Source organism: Mus musculus, chromosome 12 (genome assembly GCF_000001635.26).
Source record: "Mus musculus strain C57BL/6J chromosome 12, GRCm38.p6 C57BL/6J".
Taxonomy (NCBI): Eukaryota; Metazoa; Chordata; class Mammalia; order Rodentia; family Muridae; genus Mus; species Mus musculus.
Window position 1 is genome coordinate 102,837,025 of NC_000078.6, and position 23,710 is coordinate 102,860,734.

General features: G+C 38.7%; 1 protein-coding gene across 4 annotated transcripts in view; it reads right to left on the reverse strand.

Moving 5' to 3' along the window:
• Positions 1–23,710, reverse strand: part of Btbd7 (BTB (POZ) domain containing 7) — a 97,675-nt gene that overhangs the window by 56,228 nt on the left and 17,737 nt on the right. For 3 of the 4 annotated variants that reach the window (NR_165048.1, NM_001377026.1, XM_017315063.2), the window contains exons 2-3: positions 3,076–3,263; positions 594–1,673 (exon numbers count right to left, since the gene is read on the reverse strand). Coding sequence is in view for 3 of the 4 variants with exons in the window: in NM_001377026.1 (NP_001363955.1) it covers positions 594–1,673; positions 3,076–3,157 (1,162 nt within the window). In the remaining variant the exon portion in view is untranslated. Of the gene's footprint in view, positions 1–593; positions 1,674–3,075; positions 3,264–4,014; positions 4,168–23,710 lie in introns of all 4 variants that reach the window. The other variant, NM_172806.3, reaches the window with a different exon arrangement.

A 23,710-nucleotide genomic window follows, 5' to 3' on the forward strand; every position in this document is an offset into this window, starting at 1 on the left:
ATGATATCTATCTATCTATCTATCTATCTATCTATCTATCTATCTCTTATTTTGGTTAGTTGGTTGGTTTGTTTAAAACAAATCAAACAAGATTGTAGGTCTGACTAACTGCTTTATAAGCTAATATTTGATGTACAAGTTGAGCCTAAAAGAGAAAACCTATTTTAAACTGTAAGTCAGAGACTTACTTCAAATAAATTTATATTTAAATATGTCCTACCTTTTATTTCTACAGTGAATTTATTCTAACTGTAAACAAAGAATCAACAAAGTGTTAAATGTAAATACAGAAATATACACTTGGAATCTGGGGAAATGGGCTGGTTCAAACTCAGAGCAGAGATGGCGTAGATGTCTAATCACCTATTCCCATAACATCATCTTACATTAGGGAAGCATCTCACCTACTGTTCTTTATCATCAGTAATGAATGCTTGGTTTTAATATTAAATGAAGAGCTATATTAATGCTGACCCTGAAGTTTCAGCATTCATAATTACTGACCAAGAAAAACCAGTCTTGTATATTCTAGACACTGTCATTATAGAATTAAAATAGTTGTTTTCAACTTAATAGACAAATAGAATTCATACCTTGTGCAAGCATGTTAAATTCCAAGAATAGTGCTATGTGGTAAAGTTCCATGGCTTCTTCTGCCCTGGTCATGTTTGGCTTCCCTGCGACGAGAGCCTGAACTTCACTGAGACTCCCCACAGAGGGGCTACAGTGTAAAACAGAGAGGTCCACCACATCGGTATACATACAGTGTAATATCACTTTTGCATATTTTTTTGGTATAATGGACTCATCTAATATAATTCTTGTGGGAGTTCTCAAAGTTCGGTCTGTGATTTCTTCACCAGTCCGTATTCTCCTTTGTAATAAATTTCGGAAAAACGGGGACCGTGCAGAAATAATAGCCTTGTGGGCTTTGAGCTCTTCATCTAAACAGTTCTGATTTCCACCAAAAGCTTCAACTAGTTCAGAATCTGAAGAAAAACTAAGGACAACATCATAATAACACATGTAATCAAAGAGTCCACGCATATCTACATCAAGGGGATTTGGTGTTCCAAATTCTTCACTAAGCTGAACAAGGATGTCGACATTCTGAAATCTTGAGTCCTCCATTCCAAACTCTCCTGTATAAAGGTAGTGTAACAAGGCGGAAAACATGGGCATATCAATACCAGCTGTACTGATGTCCATTATTATCTCTGCCCCATACTCAGGTGAAGAAGAAAGCAGGGTTTTAAAAAATGGACACCTTGCTGCCAAAATGGCACGGTGAACAGGAAAACAAGTTTCCTGAAATATTAAGTCCACGTCAGTACAGTACTTATCCTCATAAAGGTCGGCCATGTCCTTCTGCAGGGTCCGAGCTTCTGGCCTAGCCAAACTGGCTTGCAGAGAAAGCTCCTTCAAGGCTGAAGTTCCCTCATATTCTTCCACTAGTGCATTGACATCTCTAACATCCCACCCAGAGAGGAGTTCTCGCATCTGCTTGGCGTGATCAGCCGATCTATTAGATTTTCGGCGTTTAATAAACTTCTTTTTGAGAGTGGCAAGGCCAGAGGTTCTCTTTTTTTTGTCTTGTGGTTTCTCATGGCCATGGTCAAGGCTATACAACTTTGACTCACAACCATAGCCTTGTTGAGAATAGGAAGATGTTCCTAAGAAGAAAATTAAACAAATCATGATTTTTTTTAAATATTCACTTTCAATGTTAATATATTTCATGCCTAAAGTTTTACAAACACATTCCTATATAACTCGAGCAAAAATGTAAAAACAGATGCTTTTATGACTACAAATAACTCATTTTTATACTAAAAAAGAGGGCTGGGCACTGTGGTGTACATTTGTAATCCTACCATTTAGAGGCTGAGGCTGGAGGTCAAGAGTAGGATAACAGCCTGGGCAAGAAGAGCTCAAATAAATGTAGGTGTGTGTGCATGCATGCTTGGGAAGGGGCAGGGAAGATGGCTTCATATACAGACATCCATCCATCAGCATATAAGCTAGACACAGTGGTACAGTGCTGGGAGGTTGGATACAAGCAGATCCTAGAAGATCAATGCTCAACCGGTGTAGCTAAAACATGAGCTCCAGGTTCACTGACAAACGCATCTTTAAAGAAGGTAGAGGGGCTAGAGATATGGCTCAGTGGTTAAAACACCACTGTTCTTACAGAGGTTCTCAGTTGGGTTTCCAGCACCAACAACAGACAATTCCTGACCACCTGTAAGTTCAGTTCTAGGGGATCCAACATCCTTTTGTGGACTCTAAAGGAACTTATCACATAAACATATATTCGGGTAGACACATACAAAGAAAAAAACCTTAAAAGCCAAATATGGTGGAGTGTGATTGAGACAGATAGTTGATGTCAATCTCTGCATTGCTTTGTATACACCAGCAACTGTACACATGCCTGCATCCACCACACGCACACGATATAAATCAAATTTAGAAGGGTAATAAAGATGGTTTAGTGGAAAGTCACTTTGCCATCAAACCCCTTACTTGAATTTGATTCTTGGGACCCACGCGGGGATTAGAAGAGAACTTACTCTCACAAGTTGTCCTTCAATTTTTACATATGTGCCATGTGCACACATGCACACACTCGTGCAAACTCACACATGCAATAAAAGGTTCTGTAACAATTTTTAGTAAAAAGGAAGGTAAGGAAGGAAGAAGGAAAGGAAAAAGAACCAGAAATAGAATAAAAAAATTTGTCTAAATTTTTTAAAATGCCCTTGGTTTTCTAGCAAGCAAGGACTATATCAAGGGTTCAGTCATGGATTTTTAAGAAATGAGAGGCAATTTGCAAAATAAGAACACTGTATATAATTTTGAAATGCTTTTCTCTTCAACCACTCTAAAGCTACATTTAATAACAAGCCAGATAAAAATTGGGGTAAAGATAGGGAACCTAGGTACCAACCACAGAATTATTACCTGTCAGAACTTTTCTATGGCTCAGTACTATTTTCATCTACAAAGATAACTGTTATCACATTTCTATTTACAGTCACAGCAGAAAATAAAATTAAGGAAATACACAGTTACCTATGAAAGTCTGCTGGGCCTGTGAATTTCCCCCTACCCTTGGGGAACATGAATGAGGATAGTTAGATGCATTAGCACCCATTTTTTTCAGTCACTCCGGCATTCCATCTGCTGGTTCTTCAGAGGGTAATCCCAGAGGCCTTTACGAACCTTCAACCCTGGATCCAGTAGCCTCTTTTCATCCATTTCTTGATAAAACAAAAACAAATTATTTATTGTTTCAAATGTACCTTAAACCATACATTTTTTTCCCAAATAATATACTGTCAAGGTCACATGTAAGTTTTTTTAATATAAAGAAGTCTAAGTTTGAACTATGAATGTATCACCTTCCATTTTAGGCTTACCATTATGTAATTTTCAAGATGTCAAGAAACATTATTCTTACATAGTTATCACAAGAGCATTTCAGGGGCTGGGCAGTGGTGGCGCACGCCTTTAATCCCAGCCCTTGGGAGGCAGAGGCAGGCGGATTTCTGAGTTCAAGGCCAGCCTGGTCTACACAGTAAGTTCCAGGACAGCCAGAAGTACACAGAGAAACCCTGTCTGGAAAAAACAAAACAAAAACAAAAAAGCATTTCAAAACAAAGGAAAAGTATCTGTACTAAAGCAAAAGTTCCAAGAGGGGGATAACAGTCAGGAGGCAACAATCAGCCATCATAAGCTAACAGTCCACATGGAAGAGGCTGATCCCCATCTCCAAAGACCGGTCCCTCGGGTTTCCATTCTAAGGTAAAGTGGCCTAAGTTTATCTTCAATCTTTATAACTGTATATTTTACAGAAGAGGGGTTAAAAAAAAGCAGATGATTAGCTCCTGGCATTTGTAAGCTACTTGTTCTGTTTAATATAGTAAGACAAAGGAAAAGTCAAATTTTGTTAATTTTTGTCTTAATTGTTGAGAATCTTATACATATAGATACATTGTATCCAAATATCACCTTTTAAAAACTTTGAGACACGGTATGGCTGTTATTCAGGCTGCCCTTGAACTTGCCATCTTCCTGCCTCTGCCTCCTAAGGAGCTGGGATAACAGGCTTGCATCATCAGGCCCAGTCAAAAACAACGCTTTAGTTTATCTTTCCCATAAACCCTGAAATAAAAACAAAGCTTTTTTTATCTAACACTGCAATTTTAACACATTTAGGTCAGTTACAAAAAAAGGGTTAAGTTTTGATGACTACACATTAATTTTGAGCTAGGAAATTAATTCTCAAAGCTGAAAGGGGGAGATAGATGCTTAGAGGAGAAACTGAGATAAAGGTAAGTAGGAACATTTCTAATCCTGTATACCCATCTGGATATATACATATATAAGTTATCTAACCAAAAAGGTAATGATTTAAGAAAACAACTTAAAACTATTAGAGTTGTTAGGATAAATGAGCTAGCCATTAATCTAACCTCAGAATAAAGAATGAAATGTTTAACAATAAAAATAGAAATCTGGTTCCAGTGTTCAGTGTAAGGCTAAAGATTTTCTAACTAGATACAGATACTGGGTAAAGCAGAAATAACTCTAGTCAAACCACATGCTTGATTAATTAGGATACACACAGCTTCTTTTCCATACCTACTATGAGAACATTGTACTTCTGAAGTTTACTTCAACCACATATGTGGTTAGATATACATAGACAGTCAAACACATCTCAAGGCACATCTCAAATCATTCTGTAAAAATTATAAAGCAAGGATACTAAAATCTTTATGTTGAAAGATATTTGCTCATAGGGTTATATTTGCAAGATATTTGCTCATTGCCTGAGATTATGTTGTTTACTGGAAAAGAAAAAAGCCTATTTCTAGTTGTGATGTGGCTCAGCCCTTACACACACCTTTAATCCCAAACAATGAAGGTAAAGTTAGTTTGTAGAAGGAAGCACCCATGTTTGAAAGTGATGTGTAATTTAGTGGCAGGCAAAGTGACAAATCAGAGAAAGATTTGACAGAGTAGGATCTGCCCAACTCTCAGGGGAAGAGAGAGGAAAGGGAACCTACTTAAGGGAGAGCAGTACAGAGGAGAAAGCAGTTGGACAGTGACAGAACAAGCCAGACACAGGTGAGGATAGATGAGCCAGAGAGCAAGAAGCCTTCTGATGAGAACAGACTACCAGAGTTAATTTGAGGCCAAGAAGAACAATTTATAGAGAAGCCAGACTGAACCAGTCAGCTTGAAGAGTAGTTTTGACCCAGAAGAGCTGAGTTGAGCCAACCAGAGATCAGAAAGAACTAGGAAGGGGTAAGCTTATTCAGCAGTAATTCTCAGAGGCTGAAAACATTCTGGGCCCACATAAGATTGTATGGAGGCTAGAAGTTTCCAGGACTAGGCAAAAGATAGCATATGGAGGCAGTAAGCTTTGGAGACAATAATTACATCATGCAAATAAAAGTTACATTTACACGTTTAATATGATATATTGTAAACATTAAATAGTTTAAAAATAAATTCTTTCAAAGTACATTTTAAAATACATGAATAATGAAAGGTTTTCTGAAATTTGATGCTTGCGGACATTCCTTTTTTGGTAGCTCAGTGGTAGACTATGTGGATAAAGCCCTGGGACTGGAGCTCTGGCACCAAAATTCAAACAACAATAAAATAAAAATTATATTGTTAAAAAAAATCAGTAAGTTTAAGAGATCTTAGTTTTCACAGAAGCCTAAAGATTCTATGAGCCATTTTCTACAAATTATTTTGATTACTTTTAATTATGTGTCTATGTGTGAACATATGCAGAGAGTGCAGGTGCCTGAGGAGGCCACAGGGATTGGATTTCCCAGAAGCCATAGTTACAGGAGGTTGTGAGCTGTCTGACATGTGTGGTGGGACTCAAACTCAGGTCTTCTGCAAGAATTGTGCATGTTCTTAACTGCTGAGCCATCATCTCTCCAGATCCACCTACTAGCAATTTGTAATTACTCACTGAACTGAAATAGAGTCATATAGGAGCTCTAATACAAAACTAAAGCCTTGGAAAGAAATGGTAAAGAACTCAGGATCAGATATAACCTGATGTCTACCCCGTATCCTATAGCCATTCTAAATCCTCGAGGTGACCCTGGCTCAGCTTTTCAATTTTATCACTAAAGCCATAAATATTCTTCAAATTCTTTTTGAAAAATATTTTTATTAGGTATTTTCCTCATTTACATTTCCAATGCTATCCCAAAAGTCCCCTATACCCTCCCCCCCACTCCCCTACCCACCAACTCCCACTTTTTGGCCCTGGCATTCCCCTGTACTGGGGCATATAAAGTTTGCAAGTCCAATGGGCCTCTCTTTACAGTGATGGCCAACTAGGCCATCTTTTGATACATATGCAGCTAGAGTCAAGAGCTCCGGGGTACTGCTTAGTTCATAATGTTCCACCTATAGGGTTGCAGATCCCTTTAGCTCCTTGGGTACTTTCTCTAGCTCCTCCATTGGGAGCCCTGTGATCCATCCACTAGTTGACTGTGAGCATCCACTTCTGTGTTTGCTAGGCCCCGGCCTAGTCTCACAAGAGACAGCTTTATCTGGGTCCTTTCAGCAAAATCTTGCTGGTGTATGCAATGGTGTCAGCGTTTGAAAGCTGATTATGGGGTGGATCCCTGGATATGGCATTCTTTAGATGGTCCATCCTTTCATCACAGCTCCAAACTTTGTCTCTGTAACTCCTTCTATGGGTGTTTTGTTCCCAATTCTAAGAAGGGCACTGTGTCCACACTTTGGTCTTCATTCTTCTTGAGTTTCATGAGTTTAGCAAATTATATCTTATATCTTGGGTATCCTAAGTTTTGGGCTAATATCCACTTATCAGTGAGTACATATTATGTGAGTTCCTTTGTGATTGTGTTACCTCACTCAGGATGATGCCCTCCAGGTCCATCCATTTGCCTAGGAATTTCATAAATTCATTCTTTTTAATAGCTGAGTAGTACTCCATTGTATAAATGTACCACATTTTCTGTATCCATTCCTCTGTTGAGGGGCACCTGGGTTCTTTCCAGCTTCTGGCTATTATAAATAAGGCTATGAACATAGTGGAGCATGTGTCCTTCTTACTGGTTGGGACATCTTCTGGATATATGCCCAGGAGAGGTATTGCAGGATCCTCCGGTAGTATTATGTTCAATTTTCCAATTTTCTAAGGAACCGCCAGACTGATTTCCAGAGTGGTTGTACAAGCTTGCAATCCCACCAACAATGGAGGAGTGTTAACTTTTCAGGTAATCAACAACCTATCCCCAAATGGTACACTATAATATATTACTGATTTCCTAATCTACTTTGTTGTCTTTAGATTCTGGAAATAAGAAATAATCAGAATTTTAATCTCTCTTGGATTGTTTTCTTTCCAGGCAAGCCTGGACCATCATTTACAGCCAACTGGATACAATCAAATATTTGGATGATATAAAAGGAAAGGAAAGAGAAGGCTTACAGAGCTGGTGAGTCCCAAAGGATGGACACAAGAAGTCTAGAAAGCTGGTATTCCCCCTCCTCTACCCACCTGCCTCCAGACATGGTTTCTTTGTTTCAACAGCCCTGGCTGTCCTAGAACTAACTCTATAGATTGGGCTGGACTCAAACCTACAAAGATCTGCTTGCCTCTGCCTTTGATGCTGGATTAAAGGTGTATGTCACCATCTTTATCAGCTTAGTGGATAAGTTCCTTTTCTAAAGCCACCTTTATTAATCCTCAATAGGATCAATCTCAGTCAAAGGATGCTGTTAAACATGCCAGCTGGGTGGGAAAACTCACACAGAATAAACAAACAATTGAGTGAGAATTTTAAAAAAATGCCTATATATCAACTTCTTATCTCCCTATCACTCAACAAACAAAGCCTAAATAGACATTTTCCAAAGAGTTTCCCTCTTTGGAAAATTCAGGGTTTAAAAAAAAGCCAGGTGCCTCTTTACCTCAGGACTTTTCAGTTGCTTCAAAGTGTTAAGGTTCACTGAGAGGAGGAAGTTCTCAGCATGCTATGAAGGAACCCTTCTTCCTTACAGAGCACCAAAGAAATGAACTTCAAACTGCAGCCTAGAAAGAAATGCTGACTGAAGTTTAAAAACACATTTTACTGCTTTTAGCAGAAGCCAGAATGGTAGAAGTTTATGTTACCAGCGGCTGTATTTTGTCACTGATTACCACATACACGAGACAAGTTACTCTTAACTTTGATGGATCTTAGTTTCTGCACCTATAAAATAAGAAGGCTGAGATAGGGTTTCTAAAAGGGAAGGTATGACTTGACATTGACTTGGGAAATAAGGATGGGGTTAGAGACGTATTTCTACATTAAATGTTAGCCTATGGAGAAAGAAGGGTTATTTGTATTTTATAAAGATTACTGGGGGGGTTCCTTGCCCGAGGAGTCTCCGGACACCCGCAAGGACCCACACAGGATCCCCCACGGGATCTTAAGACCTCTGGAGAGTGGAACACAACTTCTGCCAGGAGGTAGGCTCGAACACCAGATATCTGGGCACCTTCCCTGAAAGAGGAGAGCTTGCCTGCAGAGAGTACTCTGACCACTGAAACTAAGGAGAGAGCTAGTCTCCCAGGTCTGCTGATAGAGGCTAACATAATCACCTGAGGAACAAGCTCTAACCAGAGACAACTATAACAACTAGCTCCAGAGATTACCAGATGGCGAAAGACAAACGTAAGAATCCTACTAACATAAATCAAGACCACTCACCATCATCAGAACGCAGCACTCCCACCCCACCTAGTCCTGGACACCCCAACACACCTGAAAAGCTAGACCTCGATTTAAAAGCATATCTCATGATGATGGTAGAGGACATCAAGAAGGACTTTAATAACTCACTTAAAGAAATACAGGAGAACACAGCTAAACAGGTAGAAGACCTTAAAGAGGAAACACAAAAATCCCTTAAAGAATCACAGGAAAACATGACCAAACAGGTGATGGAATTGAATAAAACCATTCAAGACCTAAAAAGGGAAGTAGACACAATAAAGAAAACCCAAAGTGAGGCAACGCTGGAGATAGAAACCCTAGGAAAGAAATCTGGAACCATAGATGCGAACATCAGCAACAGAATACAAGAGATGGAAGAGAGAATCTCAGGTGCAGAAGATTCCATAGAGAACATCAGCACAACAATCAAAGAAAATACAAAACGCAAAAAGATCCTAACTCAAAACACCCAGGAAATCCAGGACACAATGAGAAGACCAAACCTAAGGATAATAGGAGTTGATGAGAATGAAGATTTTCAACTTAAAGGGCCAGCAAATATCTTCAACAATATTATAGAAGAAAACTTCCCAAACCTAAAGAATGACATGCCCATGAACATACAAGAAGCCTACAGAACTCCAAATAGACTGGACCAGAAAAGAAATTCCTCCCCACACATAATAATCAGAACAACAAATGCACTAAATAAAGATAGAATATTAAAAGCAGTAAGGGAGAAAGGTCAAGTAACATATAAAGGCAGGCCTATCAGAATTACACCAGACTTTTCACCAGAGACTATGAAAGCCAGAAGAGCCTGGACAGATGTTATACAGACACGAAGAGAACACAAATGCCAGCCCAGGCTACTATACCCGGCCAAACTCTAAATTAGCATAGATGGAGAAACCAAAGTATTCCAGGACAAAACCAAATTCACACATGATCTTTCCACGAATCCAGCCCTTCAAAGGATAATAACAGAAAAAAACCAATACAAGGACGGAAATCACGCCCTAGAAAAAGCAAGAAAGTAATCCCTCAACAAACCAAAAAGAAGACAGCCACAAGAACAGAATGCCAACTCTAACAATAAAAATAAAAGGAAGCAACAATTACTTTTCCTTAATGTCTCTTAATATCAATGGACTAAATTCCCCAATAAAAAGACATAGACTAAAAGACTGGCTACACAAACAGGACCCAACATTCTGCTGCTTACAGGAAACCCATCTCAGGGAAAAAGACAGACACTACCTTAGAGTGAAAGGCTGGAAAAACAATTTTCCAAGCAAATGGTCTGAAGAAACAAGCTGGAGTAGCCATTCTAATATCGGATAAAATCGACTTCCAACCCAAAGTTATCAAAAAAGACAAGGAGGGACACTTCATACTCATCAAAGGTAAAATCCTCCAAGAGGAACTCTCAATTCTGAATATCTATGCTCCAAATGCAAGGGCAGCCACATTCATTAAAGACACTTTAGTAAAGCTCAAAGCACACATTGCACCTCACACAATAATAGTGGGAGACTTCAACACACCACTTTTATCAATGGACAGATTGTGGAAACAGAAACTAAACAGGGACACAGTGAAACTAACAGAAGTTATGAAACAAATGGACTTAACAGATAGCTACAGAACATTTTATCCTAAAACAAAAGGATATACCTTCTTCTCAGCACCTCACGGGACCTTCTCCAAAACTGACCATATAATTGGTCACAATACAAAAATATTGAAATTGTCCCATGCATCCTATCAGACCATTATGGACTAAGGCTGATCTTCAATAGCAACATAAATAATGGAAAGCCAACATTCATGTGGAAACTGAACAACACTCTTCTCAATGATACCTTGGTCAAGGAAGGAATAAAGAAAGAAATTACTTTTTAGAGTTTAATGAAAATGAAGCCACAACATACCCAAACCTATGGGACACAATGAAAGCATTTCTAAGAGGGAAACTCATAGCTCTGATTGCCTCCAAAAAGAAACTAGAGAGAGCACACACTAGCAGCTTGACAACACATCTAAAAGCTCTAGAAAAAAAGGAAGAAAATTCACCCAAGAGGAGTAGACGGCAGGAAATAATAAAACTCAGGGGCGAAATCAACCAAGTGGAAACAAGAAGAACTATTCAAAGAATCAACCAAAGGAGGAGCTGGTTCTTTGAGAAAATCAACAAGATAGATAAACCCTTAGCTAGACTCACTAGAGGGCACAGGGACAGCATCCTAATTAACAAAATCAGAAATGAAAAGGGAGACATAACAACAGATCCTGAAGAAATCCAAAACACCATCAGATCCTTCTACAAAAGGCTATACTCAACAAAACTGGAAAACCTGGACGAAATGGACAAATTTCTAGACAGATACCAGGTACAAAAGTTAAATCAGGATCAAGTTAACGATCTAAACAGTTCCATATCCCCTAAAGAAATAGAAGCAGTCATTAATAGTCTCCCAGCCACAAAAAGCCCAGGAACAGATGGGTTTAGTGCAGAGTTCTATCAGACCTTCAAAGAAGATCTAATTCCGGTTCTGCACAAACTATTCCACAAAATAGAAGTAGAAGGTACTCTACTCAACTCATTCTATGAAGCCACAATTACTCTGATACCTAAACCACAGAAAGATCCAACAAAGAGAGAGAACTTCAGACCAATTTCCCTTATGAATATCGATGCAAAAATCCTCAATAAAATTCTCGCTAACCGAATCCAAGAACACATTAAAGCAATCATCCATCCTGACCAAGTAGGTTTTATTCCAGGGATGCAGGGATGGTTTAATATACGGAAATCCATCAATGTAATCCATTATATAAACAAACTCAAAGACAAAACCACATGATCATCTCATTAGATGCGGAGAAAGCATTTGACAAGATCCAACACCCATTCATGATAAAAGTCTTGGAAAGATCAGGAATTCAAGGCCCATACCTATACATGATAAAAGCAATCTACAGCAAACCAGTAGCCAACATCAAAGTAAATGGTGAGAAGCTGGAAGCAATCCCACTAAAATCAGGGACTAGACAAGGCTGCCCACTTTCTCCCTACCTATTCAACATAGTACTTGAAGTCCTAGCCAGAGCAATTCCACAACAAAAGGAGATCAAGGGGATACAAATTGGAAAAGAGGAAGTCAAAATATCACTTTTTGCAGATGATATGATAGTATGTATAAGTGACCCTAAAAATTCCACCAGAGAACTCCTAAACCTGATAAACAGCTTCGGTGAAGTAGCTGGATATAATATTAACTCAAACAAGTCAATGGCCTTTCTCTAAACAAAGAATAAACAGGCTGAGAAAGAAATTAGGGAAACAACACCCTTCTCAATAGTCACAAATAATATAAAATATCTTGGCGTGACTCTAACTAAGGAAGTGAAAGATCTGTATGATAAGAACTTCAAGTCTCTGAAGAAAGAAATTAAAGAAGATCTCAGAAGATGGAAAGATCTCCCATGCTCATGGATTGGCAGGATCAACATTGTAAAAATGGCTATCTTGCCAAAAGCAATCTACAGATTCAATGCAATCCCCATCAAAATTCCAATTCAATTCTTCAACGAATTAGAAAGAGCAACCTGCAAATTCATCTGGAATAACAAAAAACCTAGGATAGCAAAAACTCTTCTCAAGGATAAAAGAACCTCTGGTGGAATCACCATGCCTGACCTAAAGCTTTACTACAGAGCAACTGTGATAAAAATTGCATGGTACTGGTATAGTGACAGACAAGTAGACCAATGGAATAGAATTGAAGACCCAGAAATGAACCCACACACCTATGGTCACTTGATCTTTGACAAGGGAGCTAAAACCATCCAGTGGAAGAAAGACAGCATTTTCAACAAATGGTGCTGGCACAACTGGTGGTTATCATGTAGAAGAATGCGAATCAATTCATTCCTATCTCCTTGTACTAAGGTCAAATCTAAGTGGATCAAGGAACTCCACATAAAACCAGAGACACTGAAACTTATTGAGGAGAAAGCGGGGAAAAGCCTCGAAGATATGGGCACAGGGGGAAAATTCCTGAATAGAACAGCAATGGCTTGTGCTGTAAGATTGAGAATTGACAAATGGGACCTCATGAAACTGCAAAGCTTCTGCAAGGCAAAAGACACCGTCAATAAGACAAAAAGGCCACCAACAGATTGGGAAAGGATCTTTACCTATCCTAAATTAGATAGGGGACTAATATCCAATATATATAAAGAACTCAAGAAGGTGGACTCCAGAAAATCAAATAACCCCATTAAAAATGGGGCTCAGAGCTAAACAAAGAATTCTCACCGAATGGCTGAGAAGCACCTGAAAAAATGTTCAGCATCCTTAATCATCAGAGAAATGCAAATCAAAACAACCCTGAGATTCCATCTCACACCAGTCAGAATGGCTAAGATCAAAAATTCAGGTGACAGCAGATAGATGCTGGTGAGGATATGGAGAAAGAGGAACACTCCTCCATTGTTGGCGGGATTGCAAGCTTGTACAACCACTTTGGAACTCAGTCTGGCGGTTCCTCAGAAAATTGGACATAGTACTACCGGAGGATCCCACAATACCTCTCCTAGGCATATATCCAGAAGATGTCCCAACCAGTAAGAAGGACACATGCTCCACTATGTTCATAGCAGCCTTATTTATAATAGCCAGAAGCTGGAAAGAACCCAGATGCTCCTCAACAGAGGAATGGATACAGAAAATGTGGTACATTTATACAATGGAGTACTACTCAGCTATTAAAAGGAATGAATTTATGAAATTCCTAGGCAAATGGATGGACCTGGGGGGCCTCATCCTGAGTGAGGTAACACAATCACAAAGGAACTCACATAATATGTACTCACTGATAAGTGGATATTAGCCCAGAAACTTAGGATGCCTGAGATATAAGATACAATTTGCAAAACACATGAAACTGAAGAACGAAGACCAAAGTGTGGACACTTTACTCCTTCTTAGAATTGGAAACAATCACCCATGAAAGGAGTTACAAAGACAAAGTTCGGAGCTGAGACAAAGGGATGGACCATCTAGAGACTGCCATATCCAGGGATCCATGCCATAATTAGCCTCCAAACGATGACAACATTGCATACACTAGCAAGCGTTTGCTGAAAGGACCCTGAAATAGCTGTCTCTTGTGAGACTAGGCTGGGCCTAGCAAACACATAAGTGGATGCTCACAGTCAGCTATTGGATGGATCACAGGGCCCCCAATGGAGGAGCTAGAGAAAGTATCCAAGGAGCTAAAGGGATCTGCAACCCTGTAGGTGCAACAACATTATGAACTAAGCAGTACCCCGGAACTCTTGACTCTAGCTGCATATGTATCAAAAGATGGCCTAGTCGGCCATCACTGGAAAGATAGGCCCATTGGACATGCAAACTTTATATGCCCCAGTACAGGGGAACGTCAGGGCCAAAAAGTGGGAATGGGTGTGTAGGGGAGTGGGGGGAGAGTATGGGGGACTTTTGGGATAGCATTGGAAATGTAATTGAGGAAAATACGTAATAAAAATATTTTAAAAATAAATTAAAAAATAAATTACTGTATGGCCTAAAGGTAGAAGACATTCATGCCAGATAACTTATTGCTACTTCTTGCTACTGCTCAGAAAAGTGTTAAAAAGAACCTAGTTTTCCGTTTAAAATAAGGATAAAAATCACTTACAACACAAGGTTGTTTGAAGAATTAAGGAAATATATACTAGTGCTGGAAAATGACAACAGTAGCTTAGCATAAGAGGAATGCCATTTGCGGGGCTGGGATTTCTGCTATGGATATGGAAAAGTTTAAATGTATATTGAAAACATTGAAGTAGTCTGAAAAGTTCACCAAGACTAAAGAACAATTTCTAGAAAAATAGAGTTGATTGCACTGTAAAGATATGGTGAACCTTACTCAGTTTACAATCAACACAATTCATCCCATGCTACAACCTTGTAATGAAGTTATTGACTGTCTTCATATACTGGTTGCTTATCCTCCTTATTGTTTGTCTTTGGCAGATGGTTTTAATGCAGAATTCTACCAGACGTTCAAAGAAGAGCTAAAATAACAGTTCTCAAACTATTCCACAAAATAGAAAGAAAAGAAACATTGCCAAACTCGTTCTATGAGGCCACAGTCACACTGATACCAAAACCATACAAAGACTCAACAAAGAAAGACATTTTCAGAACAATTTTCCTTATGAACACTGATGCAAAATACTCGATAAAATACTGTAAACCAAATCCAAGAACAAATACATCAAAAATATCATCCACCATGATCAAGTAAGCGTCATCCCAGGGATGCAGTGATGGCTCAATATACGAAAACCCATCAACTTAATCCACCAAATCAACAAACTGAAAGAAAAAAAACAAAACAAAACACTGAGATCTCATTAGATGCTAAAAAGGCCTGTGACAAAATCCAATACCCTTCATATTAAAAGTCTTGAAGAGATCAGAGATGTAAGGTGTATACCCAAACACAATAAAAGCAATATACAGAAAGCCAATGACCAACATCAAATTAAGTGGAGAGAAACTTAAAAGAATTCCACTAAAATCAGGGACAAGGCAAGGCTGTCCACTCTCCCTATACATTCAATATAGTATTTGAAGTCTTACATAGAGCAATAAGACAACTAAAGGAGATAAAGAGGATACAAATTGGAAAGGAAGAAGTCAAAATATCACTATTCATAGATGATATGAACACATAAGTGACTCCCCAGAAGTTCTACCAGAGAACTCTGCGTACAAACTTGACTATAAACAAACAAACACCCTGGTAGCCCTCCTTTATACAAATACTAAATGGGCCAAGAAAGAAATTAGAGAAGCAACACCTTTTACAACACCCACAAATCATATAAAATATCTTGGCGCAATTCTAGCCAAGCAAGTGAAAGACCTTTAAGACAAGAACTTCAAGTCTCTGAAGAAAAAAAAAATTGAGGAAGATATCAGAAGATGGAAAGATCTCTCATGTTCTTGTATCAGTAGGATTAAAAGTGGCTACCCTACCAAAAGCAATCTACAAAGTCAATGCTATTCCCATCAAACTTTCAACACAATTCTTTACAGACCTTGAAATAGCAATTCTCACCTTTACATGTCCATTCTCACCTTTACATTAAAACAAAACAAAACAAAACAAAAAACCTAGGATAGCCAAGACAATCCTATATATAAAAAACTTCTGCAAGCATCACCATCTCAGATTTCAAGCTATACTACATTACAATGGTAATAAAAACTGCATGGTATTGGCATATAAACAGACAGGTTAACCAATGGAATAGAATCAAAGACCCAGAAATAAACCCACACACATCTACAGTTGATTTTTGACAATGAAGTCAAAACCATACAATGGGAAAAAGAATGCATCTTCAACAAACAGTCCTGTCTAACTGGGTATCTGAATGAAGAAGAATTCAAATAGATCTATATTTATCATCCTGCACAAAACTCAAGTCCAAGTTGATCAAAGACCTCAACATAAAACCAGATAGAACAGAAAGTGGGGTATAGCCTTAAATGAAGCACTGGTGGAGACAACTTCTTGAACAGATCATCCATAGCTCAGGCTCTAAGATCGACAATGAATAAATGGGACCTCATGAAACTGAAAACTTTCTGTAAGGCAAAGGTCACCATCATTAGGACAAACAACAGCCTACAAATTGGGAAAAGATGTTCACTAACCCTACATCTGACAGAGGGCTAATATCCAAAATATACAGAGTTCAAGAAATTAAGATACCAACAAACCAAATAACCCAATTAAAAAATGTAGTACAGAGCTAAATTGAGAATTCTCAAAGAGGAATCTCTAATGGCCCATGAAACAAAGAAGTGTTCAACATCCTTCAGGGAAATACAAACCAAACAACTCTTATATTCCACCTTATATCTTAGAATGGCTAAGATCAAAAACTCAAGCTACAGTTTATGCTTGTGAGAATGTGGAGCAAGGGGAACTCCTCCATTGCTGGTGGGAGTGCAAACTTGTACAAACACTTTGAAAATCAATTTGGATGTTTCTCAGAAAATGGAAAATAGCTCTATCTCAAGATTCAGCTAAGCCATTTCTGGGCATACATCTATAAGAAGCTTCATCATACCAGATGGATACTTGCTCAAACATGTTCATAACTGATTGATTTATTTATTCCTAATAGCCAGAAACTGGAAACAACCTAGATCCCCCTCAACTGAAGAATGGATAAAGAAAAATGTGGTTCATTTACACAATGGAATACTACTCAGCTATTAAAAACAAGGGCACAGGCAAATGGATGTAACTAGAAAAATATCATCCTGAGTGAAGTAACCCAGAAAGACACTCATTGTATGTACTCACTTATAAGTGGATATTAGTCATAAAGTATAGGATACTCATGCTATAATCAACAGACTCAAAGAACCTAAGTAACGGGGGGGGGGGTGTTAAGGGAGAAGGCTTGAATCTCACTCAGAAGGGAATATAACATAGACATTAGAGGTAAATGGAAAGAGGGAACTGGATGGGAGAGGGGAATAGGGGTGGGAATGGGGGTGAATATCAGGTGTGGGGGGAATGTTGGGGTGAGGCAGGAGAGGGCTGGGAGAAGAGAATGGAAATCAATGGGGGGGCAACTCTGGGAAGAACTGGAGACCTGGGATGGGGGAGGCTCCCTGAAGCCTATGGGGTGATCCTAGGTGAGACTCTTAGAAGCTGGGGATATCGAGACTGTAGTGGCTACCTCCTGTAGCCAGGTGGGACTTCCAGTGGAGGGAGGGGGCCACCAACCCACCCACAAAAACTTTGATCCGAAATCTGTCCTGACTACAAGATGTGCAGGGATAAAGATGGAGCAGTGATTGAAGGAATGGCCAACCATGACTGGTCCAACTTGAGACCCATCTCATGGGAGAGAGCCAACCCCTGACACTATAATGATACTCTGCTATGCTTGAAGACAGAAGCCTAGCACAATTGTCTCCAGCAATGGACAGAAACAGAGTCTGTAGTGGTTTGAATATGCTTGGCTCATATGGAGTAGTAATGTTAGAAGGTGTGGCCTTGTTGGAGAAAGTGTATCACTTTCAAGTTGGGCTTTGAATCTCCTACCAATGTGAAAGAGCCAGTCTGCTCCTGGTTTCCTTTGGATGAAGATGTAGAACTCTCAGCTCCTCCAGCACCATACCTGCCTGGATGTTATCATGCTTTTTACCATGATTATAATAGACTGAACTTCTGAACCTGTAAACTAGCCCCAATTAAATGTTGTCCTTTATAAGACTTGCCTTGGTCATGGTGTCTCTTCACAGCAATGGAAACCCTAACTAAGATAGGCCCACAGCCAAACATTAGGCGGAGCTCAGGGAGACTTGTGGAAGAGTGAAGGGAAGGACTGGGGAGGGGTGTGCGGCAAGGGCATCACATTAAGTCAACTAATCTGGGCTCATGAGGGCTCACAGAAATTAAATCACCATTCAAAGAGCATGCAGGAGCTGGACCTAGGCCCCCTATATATCCGTAGCAGATGTGCAGCTTGGTCTTTATGCTGGTCCCCTAACAATTGGAGTGGAGGTTGTCTCTGATTTTGCTGCCATTGGATTCCAGTCCCTAGTTGAGTTGCCTTATCCGGTCTCAGTGGGAGAAGATGCACTTAGTCCTCCTATGACTTGATGTGCTATGATGGGTTGGTGCCATTGGGCGACTTTTCCTTCTTTGAGGAGGGAGGGTAGTGGGGGAAGGGTGTGTGAAGGTAGGATGGGGAGCAGAGGACAGAGGGGAGGTTTCGATCAGGATGAAAGTGAATAAATAAAAAAACTCAAATCCATAAAAATAATAACTAAATAAAAAATAACTGAATGAAATACGCTTTTTAGAAGTAAGCACGAAGTAAACAAATACTTGCTGACTGGTAATCATAACGACCTTAGGCTGTGGGCCTATCTTAGTTAGGGTTTCCATTGCTGTGAAGAGACACCATGACCAAGGCAAGTCTTATCATATAATCCAGCAATCCCACTTTGGGAATCTAGTCCAGAAAAGATGATAACAGGGGCTCAAATAGATATCTATGCAAAAAAGCAGCCCCCAAACTTTTTTATTCACGAATGTTAAAAGTCCCTGCTTTGAGACAGGTTCTCACCATGTTTCTAAGGCTGGTCTCAAATCCTTGAGCTCAAGGATTCCCTGTGCCTTCAGCTTTTAAAGTGTTAGAATAACATGAACATGCTATCAAATTCAGCTTTAAAAGAACATTACTAAGCTCATACGGACTTTTAAAATTTTTTTAAAAAAATATAGCCTATTTAAGTCAAAACAGCTGTCAGTCCTGATACTTTCCTGACTCTATTAAAAATGCATTTTAAAAGAATATAAATGTACATAACATCCCACTTATCTATGTGACATTCTTATACATGTAATTTTAAGAAATGGTTTTCAAACCAGAGGATGAGGGAAATGACTGCAGAGATATGACATGAGTCTGGCTTTTAGAATTTTGGCTTTACAGAAGACACATTTTAATTTGGGGAGTAGGTGGCATTTGAATTGTTGGCTGACTTCTCCTCCTAAAATGAAATTGTATATTCTTAGTGTTCCTGATTTTTCTAGTTATGAAATATTCTCAAATTAATTATTGGTTACAATGTACATGGTCTGAAACTTCTTAGTTCTTAAAATTATTATTATTATTAATTTTTTTTTTTGAGACAGGGTCTTACTATGTAACCTTGGCTGGCCTGGAGCATGCTAGGTAGATCAGGTTGGCCTCCAACTCACAGAGATTGAACTGCCTTTGTCTCCCTAGTACTGGGATTAAAGATGTGTGTCATCACACTGGGCTAATATTCTTCAAAGAGTCACATATGCAAAAGTTTGAGGACAATCCAGGCTACCCAACAACAAAAGAAAGTCATGAAAAACCTAGGGAATAGATGCTAGGAAAAGTTTCATAATCATTCTTTTTTTAAATTTTTAAATAGAATTGTATGTGAACATGGGCACACAGGCATTCATGTGTGCATGTATATGTAAACATTAGAAGAAGTTGACAGTAGAAGTATTCCTTTATGACTTTACTTTTTTAAAATTTATTTTATTTTGTATGTGGATGTTTTGCCTGCATGTATGCATGTGCATTCCAGAAGACGGTGTTGAGTCCTCTGGAACTGGAATTATAGGTAGTTGTTAGCTGTTATATGGATGCTGGAAATTGAACTCAAACCTCTTAGAAAAGTAGATAGTGAGTGCCCTTAACCACGGAGTCATCATCTCTTCAGTTCATCTATAACTTATTTTTTGAATCAAGGTCTCTTACTGAACTTTGAGCTTGGCATTTTAGCTAGACTGGTTAGCAAGCAAGCCTCCAGCAATCACCTGTCTCTGTTCCTCTCAATCCTGCCATCATACCTAGCTTTTATTAGGTTTTGAGACCTAAATTCAGGTTCTTACACTAATGCAGCAAGCACTTTATCCATGAAGCCATTTCTCAAGCCCCAGATCATTCTTAATAGGGTTAGAAAAAGTCAACCCAGCAGGGCATAGGAGCACAAGGCTGTAATCATAGCATTTGGGAGGTAGTGGTAGGAGAATCAGGAGCTTCAGGCCAGCCAGGGGTATATAAAACCCTAGCTCAAAAGGGGAGGGGGACTTCAAAACAATGAATCTTTAAAAGAGATATACGACTACATTACTAGAAATAAAATTTAAATATAGTTATTTGATTTATAAAAATTAAAACTTATAAGCCTGGCATGGTGGCGCATGCCTTTAATGCACTTGGGAGGCAGAGGCAGGCGAATTTCTGAGTTCGAGGCCAGCCTGGTCTACAGAGTGAGTTCCAGGACAGCCAGGGCTACACAGAGAAACCCTGTCTCAAAAAAAAAAAAAAAATTAAAATTTATTAAAGCTCAACCTTGAAAAATATTATGCATTCAGATGTACATTAAAATGTAAAGCTAGTGTGTGTGACTATTGCAGGCTATCCTTAGGTTTAACGAAGTGTTTCTGTCTACTACTAGATCTTGAAAGTGCCAATATACTCTGCTGAGTCAAGAGACTCTCAAAGACTCAGCTATTTAAACAAATCACAATGTCAAAGAACTTACCTGCTCCATGTTCTCTTCTCCCTTCACCTCAGAATCAGAATTACTCCCTACTCAATTATAAGATAATCTGTTGTTTAAAACTGTTTCCAAATACAAAGAACAGTACATAAAAAGGTAATTCCCTATACCTGGCCCCCCCCCCGACCCCCAAGAAAACTTGAAATAACCCAATTCTTCCTTTCTTAGTATTTGAACATAATTATTATTTGGGGAGATAGGATCTCACTGTGTAGAGTTCAGGCTGCCCTCAGACTTGTGATCCTCTGATCTCTATACTGGGGTTAAAACTATGTGGCTCCATGCCTGGCATAAATAGTTTTAAGTAGGGTACTCATACAGACAGTTCTGAAAACAGCTAATTTCATTTCAAAACATATCAGGGTTGAAGAAAACATAACCACATAAAAACACTGCTCTTTGCCTTTTAAAAATCCAAACACAGAGCTTCACTGTGAGCGTACTTAATCATAACCACATGAGGTCATTATTATAAGGAGTGTTGTTACCCGTTTACATGCCTTTGACCACTCTAAGATAGCTCACAGGTAAGGACTAATTACTGGGTTAAAAGATATATAAATCAGGCATGGTGGCACATGCTTTTAATTCCACTTGAAAGGCAGAGGCAGGTATGCTCAAGGTTACTCTAGTCTATATAGGCAGTTCCAGGCCACAGAACTAGCCAGAGCTAAAGTGAGATTGTGTCAGAAGGAAGGAAGGAAGGAAGGAAGGAAGGAAGGAAGGAAGGAAGGAAGGAAGGAAGGAAGGAAGGAAGGACACAAGCAGGGAAGGAAAGAAAAAGGGAAGAAAAAGGAGAGGGGGAAGGAAGAGGGGAGAAAAAGTAATTTGGAGATATATTGTCAGAAAATGTCCAATTTAAATTCCTAATAACTTTCTAAGAAAATGTTCAAAATGCTAAACACAATTCTTAATCTTTACATTTTGAGTAAGGGAAATGAGTCTGCTATCGTTATTCTATAAATAAATATATGAAACTTCATCTCTCAATATTTTTATTAACTTCTGTGTTGCTTTATACTCTTTGTCCATTTAAAAATATTTATTTATTTTGCCTGTGTGTGTGGGAGTGAGCATGCCCTGGCATGTGTTTCATAGGGACCCAACTCAGGCCACCAGGTCTGATGCCCACTGAGCTGTTCTGCTGGCCCTTCTTGCCCATTTTCCAATTCAGTTATTCTTGTTATTAATTTGCAGTACATTCTAGTTGATGTTAAAATATCAAGAGAGGCGCTACACAAATGGTTCAGTGATTAAAAGCACTTGCTTGCTGTTCCAGAGGACCTAGATCCAGCACCCTCATGATGGCTTACAACTATCAATAACTTCAGTTTGAAGGGATCTGATGCCCTCTTCTCCCTTCTATAGGTAATGCATACACATGATGCTCATATATACAGCCAAAACACTCATAAACATAAAATACATGCATGTTTTATGCATGTATGTGTATGTATATATGTATGCATGTATGTAAGAATATACAAATGCATCTTTTAAAACTATTAGGATTTTTGTTAGTGTTTACATACTTCTAATTCTGTCCATACCCTTTGAAGTTCTGACACTCATGATTTTTGCTGTACTTTCTGAGTGCTGGGATTACAGGCATGTACTACCACACCCAGCCTACAAAAAGGATTAAGTACCTAACACATAGTGGATTTTAAATAGGTTATGTTTGAAACACATGGTAGGGAAGAAATCTAACACTTTATGCAAGTATCTTTTTAAAGAAACACCATGAACAACTAGAGTCAAAACAAGGCATTTTCCTCCTCCTCCTCCTTTTCTATACCAAAGTGGTTCACCAAACTTAGACCAAGTCATTTATTTCAAAATTGTGTTTTTTCTCTCTCCACTGTTTCCAGTTTAATCCATAAGCATACCAACAGACTATTTTACTAAAAAATAACAACTTCAATTAAGAGTTCAGAATAAGGGATACAGAAATGGCTCAGTAGTTAGGAGCAGAGGATATGTATTTGATTTCTAGCACCCACACCAACCAGCTCATAACTACTGTAACTCCAGTTCTAGAGGATCAAACACCTCTGGGTCCACAGGTACCTGCGCTCATAGGCACATACCCACAGAAAGATATACACACATACAAATAATTAAAAATAAATTCCTAAAAAAATAGAAAGTGCAAATCTCTAGTTATAAATCTTATCTCCTGTTTATACTATATACATTACATAGTATAAACTATTTTAGCATTTATATTACTATTATGTACATCCTACCACAAAATATGATTAGTTTGGGAACTATTGGTCAGTTATGGAGACCTACACACTACATAATATCTGAATACTAACTATAGATTACACAGTGTTAGGTTTTAATGATCTTAAATTTGAGTGAGAGAAAACAGATATCTAAACAAATAATTACATTAAGTTAAACAATAGGACAAATGCCATGAAAGGTACAAGCTACAATGGGAAAGAATGGGTAGTGACAAATTACTGACAGAGTGGTAGTAATGGGGAATTAGGGCACAGTAAGCAGTTGTACAAATTTGGTACAAACCGTTCTAGCAAAGCCCAATAAGAAGCTACAGACAGTGCTCCATGGAAGATACTTTCAATTACACCATGAAAGTCAGTAGCACTAAGCTAATGATATATTTTGAAAGAAAATAACAAATATGAAAATTGATTAAAAAAAAAAAAACAAAGTACTACGCAGAGCTCAGTGAAAATAGACAGCAGGCTTCATCTAGCCTATTATTCCCAGAAAAGCTTGTTTACAGGTTAGCCCTGGCAGT